Source organism: Galeopterus variegatus, unplaced genomic scaffold, assembly GCF_000696425.1.
Source record: "Galeopterus variegatus unplaced genomic scaffold, G_variegatus-3.0.2 Scaffold4269, whole genome shotgun sequence".
NCBI lineage: Eukaryota > Metazoa > Chordata > Mammalia > Dermoptera > Cynocephalidae > Galeopterus > Galeopterus variegatus.
In genome coordinates, this window is record NW_007730380.1 from 40180 (window position 1) to 50899 (window position 10720).

At 37.6% G+C, this 10720-nt stretch overlaps 1 protein-coding gene across 1 annotated transcript in view; it reads right to left on the reverse strand.

The window, feature by feature from the left end:
- Nucleotides 1–515: 515 nt before the first annotated feature.
- PDZRN4 (PDZ domain containing ring finger 4) overlaps nucleotides 516–10720 on the reverse strand; it is a 73783-nt gene continuing 63578 nt past the window's right edge. The window contains exons 7-8 of the mRNA XM_008587183.1: nucleotides 6447–6563; nucleotides 516–2848 (exon numbers count right to left, since the gene is read on the reverse strand). Of these exons, the coding sequence (XP_008585405.1) occupies nucleotides 1322–2848; nucleotides 6447–6563 (1644 nt within the window). The 3' untranslated portion in view covers nucleotides 516–1321. The remainder of the gene's footprint in view (nucleotides 2849–6446; nucleotides 6564–10720) is intronic.

Here is a 10720-nt window from a genome sequence, read left to right on the forward strand (position 1 = left end):
TATGCTCAAATGATCAACTAAATAAATGCACATAGTGCCATGGACTGAATTATGTAAACTCACATGTAAGGCATTTGTAGTTGACTACACTGAAAATGGTTCACCCAAATTTATGCCCAAATGATCAACTAAATAAATGCACATAGTGCCATGGACTGAATTATGCCCCCCCCTCTATTTATATGTTGAAATCCTAATGTGCAATGTATTTGATCTCAAACCTTCCAGCCTTGAGAACTGTAAGAAACCAATTTCTGTTGTTTAAGCCGCCCAATTTATGGAACCTTGTTATGGCAGCCAGAGCAGACTATACGCGTCATATCATTACAAACAATCACAGACACTTCAATGATCCTCTCTCTCCATGTCCTTTACTAAGCTATTCTTGGCTTTACTTTACACGGGTGGTGGCAGATGAGCATGAACCAGTGGTGACTGAATGTTTAGTGAGCACCTGTTACAATGCTGTACATATACCTATTTTAATCCTGGCAGGAATATGTGACACAGTGAAATAGAAAGTGTTTCAACACAGCTTTATTGAAAACAAGTAATAGAAAATGTGCACATTTTATAATTCACAAATTAGGCGTCTTCTAAATAGTATACATATATAACTAATTTATATCTGTTAACCACAGTAGACAATGAAAATAAAACACTCCTTGATAACTTTTCTTAAGGATAATCAATAATTTATTTCTCTTTTAGTATCACAATTACCACATTATCTAGCTACATGACCAATGTCACTACCTATCACAGGAAGATTGTCCACCAACACTTTACTGAGACAAAGACAAGGGCCATTTATGTGTTAAATGTACAACAGAATGTTAAAAAGAGATGGATTTTATATGTAAGACAAGATGTGGCATGTGATTTATTAACAGGTTTTACTTAATACCTATTATGCCAAGAAGCAAGCATAGAAATGTTTTGGCATTGAGTTATTAAAGTACAAAATAAGTAAACTAGAGAAATAAATCCAGATTTCAACTTACAATAGATACATTAAAGTAGGAAATTAATTGGCTCCTCAGTATTTTTGTTCAAGTTTTTTTGTTTTCTTTCCTTTTCTTTTTTTTTTTTTTATAAATGTGTAATATGAATATATCACAAGTTAAAGAAAGACCTCAGCCAGAGAGAAGGTACCAGTATATGCCAAACAAATGAAAAATTACCAGGTATTTTTGCTTACAAAAACTTTAACCTATAAAGAGTCCCAAAATATATATAAAACGCCACATTGAACGAGGCAATCATACTCTACCCAAACTGGTAGCACCCTCTTAAAATCAGCTGCATTCCGTTCATTCGGTCATACAGTGGTGACTGACAGAAAGGCATTGTGAACCCTCGTGCCATCAGGAGATTTGGCCCCATGGGTCATCAGTTCTTGGATTGTCATCCAGTTGTCCAGAATTTTTTTGTTTCTCTTTTTCATCATCTTTTTGTGGCTCAGTTCCAGGATGCTGACCTCCTTCTTGCCCTCGCTGCCACTCTGCGGGCTCTCCTTGAGACACTCTAACCGGCTCCGCATCATGAACTCACGGCGCCGGCGCTGCTCTTTGGCCCGAACCAGGTGTTGCTTTCTCTCCTCTTTGCTCCAGTAGCGCCCCATTTTCATCTCACTCATGGTGTCATCGTCTGTCGTCATGCCACTCCGCTCCTCCTTGATCTTTAAGGCACGTTCCTTCAGAATTCGGTCTCGCACTGGTCTCTTTGTTATGTACCGTGTCCCATCGCTCCTGACCTTCACCTTCCATTCCATCTTGGGCTCGGAACACTTCTGAGACTCCTTACACATGCTCACCAGACTGAGCTGACTCTGAGCATACTCGACTGCAGATTTCTGTTGAATTAACTGCATGTAGCTTTGATAATGCCGGGCATGAGCTGGGATGTTTGCATATCTGTATGAGGAGCTGTGGTAAGGAGAGAGGTAAGGGATGTGTTCACTGACTGTCTTCTCTTGATCAGGAAGCTTGTTGCTCTCCAAAATCTTCTCCCTGGCTTCAACGCTACAACCTTGATCAGCAGTTTTGGCTTTGGTGGAGGTCGACTCTTTACTACTCTGTCCGGAAGAGGACCGACTGGCTGCAATTGTGCTTCTCAGGTTTTTCTTATTGGTGAGGTTGATCATTCTTGGAAGGGAACTGTCAGGGGAACGGTCTACAGTTAGTGGGGTACTTCTGCAGCTTTCAGCTGTGTTGTAAGCACTAGAACTGTCCTTGTCTGACTTTTCTGGATGTTCAAGGATGTCATCTAGTTTTCCCATTTGCATATCTATGCTGGTGTTATAATTTCGGAATCCTCCATCATGCAATGCCCAGATGTCTCCATACTGGTCTGTCACTTTCTGGAGCCTGTGAGCCTGCATGATGTTCTGGCACTCGAGCTCAATGTTTCTTAGCTCTTCATTAAGCAACTGTAGCTCATGCTCCACTCCCTCTTGCTCCCCTTGATTGCATTCAATTGTGCTGCTCGAGTAATACAAGTCATACTCTCCGTGGTTTCGAATCTTGCATTTGAGCTCCAGGAGCTGTCGGAATCTTTCACACTCCTCATCTTGGTTGCCAGGGCAGTCTGAGTCAATGTATTCACCAGACATGAAGCTCTCATTGTACTGAAGTTCAACGCTTCCCAGAGTGTCTTGGCTCTGCCCCAGCTCTCTCTTGCTCTTTAAAGACGTGCTGTTGGGGTCCTCTGCTGCATTCTCCTGTTCAGAGCTCTCATCGTTTCTCAGGCTTTCATCTGTGCGTCCCACTCCACTGTCCTTCTCATGGTTGTTGGATGAAGATGTTGCTGTGTCTGTTGTGCCTTCTTCTTCTTCTTGCTTTTTTGGCTAAGAAAATAAAGTTGCAAGAACAAAGAAAATCGATTATTTTGAAAAACAGTAATTGTCAAAAAACTTGTTTGTAAAACAATGCTTCTTGGCAGAAATGCAGTTCCTAGGAAGCTGCTCTAACTTTAGTATTCATGACAATTTCAGAAATAAAGGTAATTAGCTCATGTCAGCTTTTTATGCAATGAAATAAAGAAAACAAAATCTGCTTGAATATGGATATGATACTCACTTGGGTATGAACATGGCAGGATGCATTTAAATAAGTGATTTTCCTCTTAAAGTTTTCTCTTATTTGGGAAACTCTGGAGTGAATGTGTAAAAATGAAGTGACTTTACAAATTCCTGAGGTGATTGTGCACAAAAGGATGAGTAAGACAGATGTCTAAATGGTCTTCAGCAACATGGTGGTCTAGAGTTCAGAAGTCACAACCATCTTATTTATTTATTTTTCCTGAACTTTTCTCAAGTTCAGAGGAAACTTCATTGACCTAGTAATATTTGGATAATGGTAAGCCAAACATCACAAAATTGCAGTACTAGGTTAACATTATGTACTGGAGCTCAGGACCTTCCATCTACAGACGAGGAAGCTTAATCCTACATGGATTCAGTGACCGAGAGGTCTAGAAGGCAAAGCTCTACCTCCTAGTGCCAGGAATTTTTACATGTCCAGGATACCATGTTCCTAGCACATGTGCTTTGACCTCATGGGTCTTCACATCATGTTTCTCAAAAGCAACAATATTGTCTTACGACTCGTCTGCATTACATGAAAGAACTTTTCTACTCTTAACCAGGAATTTCCTTCAAAGATGAGTTTTAGTCTGTTCAGAGTATAAATGACAGTTCCTGTGAAAATTGGAGCATCACTGATTGCCAGACATGGGCCCAATATCAAAAAAACATTACCAGGAACACACACATGTGTTTTGCTTCCTGGTCATTTTTGACTTTCATGCAGAACAATTAGTGGTCACTGCCCTAATGAGATGCATGTGTAGTTCTTTCTCCGTGAATGGGGTAAAGTCACTTTCTCCTCTGTCACTCATCATACAGTAACCCACATGGCAGTTTCTAGATTGTATTTGCCTTATGTCTAAGTTCATTCACTATTAGATATATACATTAGTTTTTCTCTAGCAGATGTAATTACATAATTAAATATAATTAAGCTTGTTAGAGCTAAAGGAGGACCGAATGGTTGATAAAAGGTATTCTAAAACAACTCTAAAAGGGTCCTTTTAGATAATTGTCCCAAATAAGTAATAGCAGAACAAAATGTAATATAAATTGGGGAGGAGAGAACATGACCACGTATCATGCTATTCTGGGACTCTCAGTTTTTTCCTAGAATATTTTCCCTTGTTTGTTGAAAACATACCAACTGATTTTAAATGTCTTATATATAAAAAATAATTACATATTAGTAATTGTAATTAACAATGGAAAGCTTGTTACATTCCTACATCTCTGACTATCAGCTGACAACAGTATCAAATGTGGTGACCTCTGCATCCTGGGCCATAAGACCCCCAGAGGATATTATTGATACTGGGCATCTGAGTTTACGTATCATGTTACTTATAGTTATATTCTTCTCATATCTTGTTAATGAGCTGAAAAAATACAGGAAGGCTAGTATTTTTTTTTTCTTATTTTACATGCCACTCAAATGATACAAATTATGCTATGGGAAATGTCGCACAATTTATCAACAGCAGCCATAGGACCAAGGATAGTAAGTAAAGTGAAATCTTCCATAAGGTGGGTTTACATATGGATGTGTATTTTATTTTATTTTACTTTTTAATTGAATGTCCCTTTCTTTTGTCGTTGCTCTATGAGCAACTGTGAAAATTTTTAAAAAAAAAAGTTTTCCATTGTCAAAGCTAGAATTCCTGCTTTCCATTGTAACGCTGCTTCATCACTGATCATTTTCCTGTGGAATTATTATAGTGACGGGCAATGTTCCTACCAAGACATTTCTAATGTAGTATTATTGTTTATAAGGGCAAAGGGCTTTTAAAGGTTTCTGTACTTCTCATCATTTTTCGGTCTCACAGTGAAGAAAAATTTCCACACGATGAGAATCTAACCCCAGGGACATCTAGTGTTACCTCAAAAGACCTAACATTTGTATTACTTCTGATGAGTAGGCAGCATTTGACACCATATCACTTCCCCTGGACAGGATTTTTCCCTTCTTTCTTTATTCCAACATCCTGCTGTCAATTCTGTATCAGGTCACATTTTGTACCTAGGAGGAAAAAAAGCCTGGAGCAAGGACTTTCTTGCTTGTAACCAGCAGCTGCCACCAAAAATATCTTTATTTGTGGCCAGTGTTGAAGTAATACATAAAAATTTCAATCAGTCCTACCTATATTGAAAAGTGATCACTTCTGAGCACGAACTACTGTTTGTGAAGTGGCCAACGAGCATTCATGATCAACACGAGTATATCATACACAGCTATACTGACTCTGTGGTTTGCAGTCTAATGATTTATTTACTATATGGACATTTGCACGCGTGCACGCACACACACACACACATATCCATTATGGGATGACAGCATGTCAACATATTTCATTATTCATCTTCGTAAGTTCCTAAGCCAGTCAGTCATGATTTTTTTAAAAAATTATCTTTTAGATGAGTTAAGAATTAATGCTGAGAATAGGATGATAATTAAACAAATTAGTAAAGTGACTGTAAAGTGTTAACAAAATTATACAAGGCAGATGAATAATATGAATCTGACATAAAAAAATCTAGGATGTATTGAACTTGTTTTTATCCAGTGGGAAAGCAACAACAATAAAAATGAAAAGAATCCTAAGACTCACTTTGCCATAAGCCACACTGTGATCTTTCACTAGTTATGAAGCAATTAAAGGTGGGAATGTTGCTTATTTTTCTTTGTGTTCTCAGTATCAAGTGTGGTGGTTGAAACATACTAGGAACTCAAAATTTTGTGTTGAATGAATATGTGACCTTAAGGCAAAATGATGTCAATAATTTCAAATTATGCTATGGGAGATGTTGTACCATGTGTCAACAGCAGCCATAGGACCAAAGATAATCTCTATGATTATTCAAGGGTATACAGGTGCAATCATGCCACCAAGTACACAAATAAGATTGATGGCTTACATCATATCATCATCATCCTACACTTATAGCCTAAATATTCAACTAGATACATTAATACTTTAAAGTAAAAAAATTACTTGTTTAGGAGGGTTACCTCACAATATATAGTTTGTTTCCAGCCAGTATACTGACAAGCAACACACATTTTTACTACTAAATTTCTGAAATTAGGTTGCAACTACACCTGGGTCAACATTTGAATATTACTGTGCTATGTGAACCATCCCTAAACTTCCCAAACCGGAAATATTCTTAATGGAAAAAACATTTCTTTATTCCCTCTGCTTTATTTGAGATGATCATTTGTGGTTAAAAAAAAAAATGCCATTACAGAGATGTTTGGTTAAGCCCTTTGATTTTGTTTTTTTCTCCATTTATGATTATACATTAGAAAAAGAACCAGTAACATTTCAAATGATGTCGTTCAAATTGTTGTCCCCACCTGCTCCACCTCATTGGCAGCATGCTGCGTGGCTTCATTATGCTGTTCTTCCAACATCTCCAAGTTTAACTCCTCTAAGAATTCATCCCTTTCATCTTCCAGCCAGCCTTCATCCAGCTGCAGAAGAATACATTAGTGCATTACATTATGTTAGTGAGAACTCATGCTAAAATAGAGTAAACTTAAATGGTGATGCCTGACCAGTTCCTTTCATCATAATGATTCTCCTCAGAATACCAGCCTCCTATAGTTCACCTCCAGAAAGAAGAAAAGGTGATTAAAAAAAAAAAATTGGACTCATGCCTTTTATCCTTTCCTGAAACAGAGCTGCAGATTTTCTCTCATAACAGAGTAAATCTCACTGCATAGAACATTACTTTCTTTCAAAATGTATGAAAAGCTTACTGCATAATCCACAGCCATCATGCTCATTACCTCCAACAGTTCTGTGTTAAAAAACTGCAGTGGTACTAATAGGGCTACGAGCCGATTAGGCCTCTTCCTTAACAACAACCCCCAACGAGACTACATGCAGTGTCGCTCACAAGCTCATGGTACCCTTATCCTACTCTTTTATTTCTAGGAGGACAGCTCCCATGTTAACAGAATGTTGCTTACCACAAAAAATCTGCAGACAACATTTATTTTACATGTAATGAAAAGAAAACTCTGTTTACTTTCAAAAACAACAACAACCCCCAACGAGACTACATGCAGTGTCGCTCACAAGCTCATGGTACCCTTATCCTGCTCTTTTATTTCTAGGAGGACGGCTCCCGTGTTAACAGAATGTTGCTTACCACAAAAAATCTGCAGACAACATTTATTTTACATGTAATGAAAAGAAAACTGTTTACTTTCAAAAACAAACAAACAAACAAACAAACAACAAACAAGCACTGCTACTATGCCATGTCTTTTTGATTCATTTTTCAGGCCCGATTCCAAGGAAAAACACCACAGTAGATGTGGCATTTAAAGTGGTAGAACAGGGTGCAGTGTGCAGGGTTTTATTTGTGGGTGCTCAATGCAAGAATTCTTGTGGGAATCTTACACAAATTAAACTGAACAAACCCCTTTGGCTTCTCAATGCAAAGTAAAGTGGAAAACTGGTGGTTACCTCACTAACACGATCAGTGTTGACAGTCAGTACAGATAATTTGCCTCAAAGTGGATTTTTGGAGCTGGATTACATAGATTGGCTGTCTATGATGATTACATTAACTGGATTACTGTCAAAACTCCGCTTTACTCTGTGCTACAATGAAACAGCAGCTTTCTAGTGAGTAAAAAGGGACAATAGTTTGAGGTGTTTTTACCACCCACAAACTAGCAAAATAAGCTTTTAAAGGCAACAGAACTTCTAAAACTTAAAAGCTAAAACAAAAACAAATTTGATAGAAGAACATTAAACCGCACCAAAGGGGGCATTAGCATATACGTACCATATTCATTAATATGAAGGCAAATCACAGATTTTGTGATATCCATTAAAGGCCATGTAGAAATTAAATTACCTCAAATCCAACAGGGGCCAAAAATATGAACACATTTATTCATCCTCATTTATCTCAATGTGGCCTAAATAACAACCAAATTCCACCCCACTGACTTTGATATGCTGATGAACTATGGTAATTATGCAGACTAAAAATTTATATTCAGTCCAATTTATAATTGATCAAATTTTACATTCTTTAATCCCCTTTAAAGTGTCAGGAAGCTGCAAATGCCAGACCCCAAAAGAAATTACTTAAAGCCGGAAATGTTTACTTTTTATAAACACACCAAGGAATTTTTCTTTAATTAGGTCATAACAAAATATTTGCTAGCACTGATACAGTGAATGATGGAACAGAGGTTATTTGAGGTTTAAATGATGTGGTGGGGCAGATATGGAGAACAAACGGTAGAAATTAATGATTCCCTGTAACTCTTTCCTTATTGACTAACCCCACAGATTTCTAAGTTAACATCTGCAGTCAGTGTGTGTCTGTTTTGATAAGGCTTTCCTACAGGCGGGAGGTATGCACAGCACAATAAGTAAAGGCAGAGTCTTCTTGCTCACTTCCTTTCCTTCCTGTATCTTCCCTTTCCACCTAGATGTGCACTGGTGTGAGTCTGAGTCTAACTCTGCAGCAGAGACAGACAACCCCCTTGAGCTTCTGTAGGAAAGGAAGGACTGTCAGTCACTATCATATAGTGGGGATCTGACTGCACCGAAGTGGACCACACGTGGCATCTCAGAGAAAGGAATAACTTACACTGGCTCCAAGTTCTTATGAAAACCCTCTTTGCCCCAGTGCCCTGAGGGGAATGGGACAGAAAAGCAATATCTTTAATGGGCAAATGAAGAAAATGGGCAGAAAATGAAAGTAAGTTGACAGGGAATGAAGGAAATGAGTTATTAAAAAATATCGCACAGATGCACAATACTGCCCCCAGCAACTCTGTAGATCATTTCTAAGAATCTGGAGAGTATTTGAAACATTAAAAAAAAAAAGCTAGAAAAAACACACAAGAACCTTCCACATCCCCCCTGAATAAAATAAAGACACATACACAAATACAATAAGATATATTGAATTTGATGGAAAAATATGGGTATTATAAAGACAAGATTTTTTTAGTCTTTTTTTTTTTTTGCCATTTTATAGCATGTACTGCTTAAATCACATTTTTAGTGTGTGATGTTTAAATGTATTTTCTTCCCTGATTTCTCTGGAAACAGGACTTTCTACAGGTAATTAGTTTACTTCCAGTGTCTTGTGGGCTTCTTCAGGATCAAGGGGCTGATGCAGATCCTGATTTTGACAGGCAGGATGGCATCCTAAGGAGTCAGATGATCAACTTTTATCAGCTGTGAAAAGGAAGTCTCATTTGGGAATTTATACTCCAACTTTGACTCTTTGGGGGGAAGAATTCAGGAGGGTAGCCAGATATTAAAAAATGCCAGTGGTTCTACCAAGCATATGTATTCCATCAAAGATTAACAAGATCTGGTCTCAGGTCAATAATTTCTATTCTTTCCACAGCTCATTATGACTATTATTTGGCACAGTTTAAGGAAATACTTTAGTTCAAAATCAATAAGGTTCTTTAGCAGTTACATGGAAAGAGCGGGGAAACTACAATATAACATAAAAATTTCTTTTCAACAACAGGGATTGCTATGGAATTCTCTTCAATTTACCATGAATTTCACTAACATGCCTCCAGCCCTATTCTGTTCTTTTTCAAGAAAATGGGATCAGTAAGATAACTGGCTTGAGAAATTTCCAGGTAATTAGTGCAATTCCATACGTATTTTAAAAAGTCACTCCCACATGCGCAGTCCAGCCAGTTGCATGGGCTCATTTCCCCACTTCTAGGACCTCAGGTGTGTAACTTTACTCTGCTTCAGGCTATGGCAGACTTTATGAGAACCATTTAGAATGGTCAAGGACATAAGGGAAATATATGCGGAATGGGTGATCTTTTATAACCACTATATTCAAGTCAGGATTCGGTCTGACACTGAAATACACTTATTCAATGTAATTTATAGATAGTAGGTAGTTACTGAGTCTGAAAAATATCAGATCAATAACCTGGAAGACAAATGGTGATATAACTAACTTCACTCACACCGCTGACAGATGGATAGAATGGTGACAATGTATTGTCCTTTCAGCAATGTGGTGGGACATAAAAAGGATATAAAAGGAAGTACCAATAGTACTTTTCTTCCACCATTACCTCTCCTTTACTTTCTTGATATCTTCCTCTGTAAAGATATGAAAAATTCCTTTAGAAGCTATCAGTTTGTCTTTGGCTAGACAAAAGTTTATGTCACACTAAACTTTGAAAATATGTATTACATGTGGGACCACACCATGCTACATAAGATGCTTTATTTGATAAAGTTATTTTAAGAAGATTTAAGGTGATAGCTAGATATGCCAATGTTTCTCTCATTAGAGATTCAAGATGCCTTAATATGCCAATTAAGTATTTTTTTTAATGAAAACCTAAAGCAAGGATCCACACAGAATTAAAAATCATGTAGAGTCAACTATTTTTCACTTGTAAATTCATTTAAATTACTGGCAAGTGGAAGGGAAGAATAATGATTCAACTTTGTGTGCTTTTAAAATTTTTTTCTTAAATGGGATATTTAGCTGCAATTCTTTTTTTTTTTTTTTTTGTCTTTTTCCGTGTCCGGCAACGGATCGCAACCCTCAGTGTTGCCCCCGTACCGGACCGGGACCGGCAACGGGATCGCAACCCTCGGT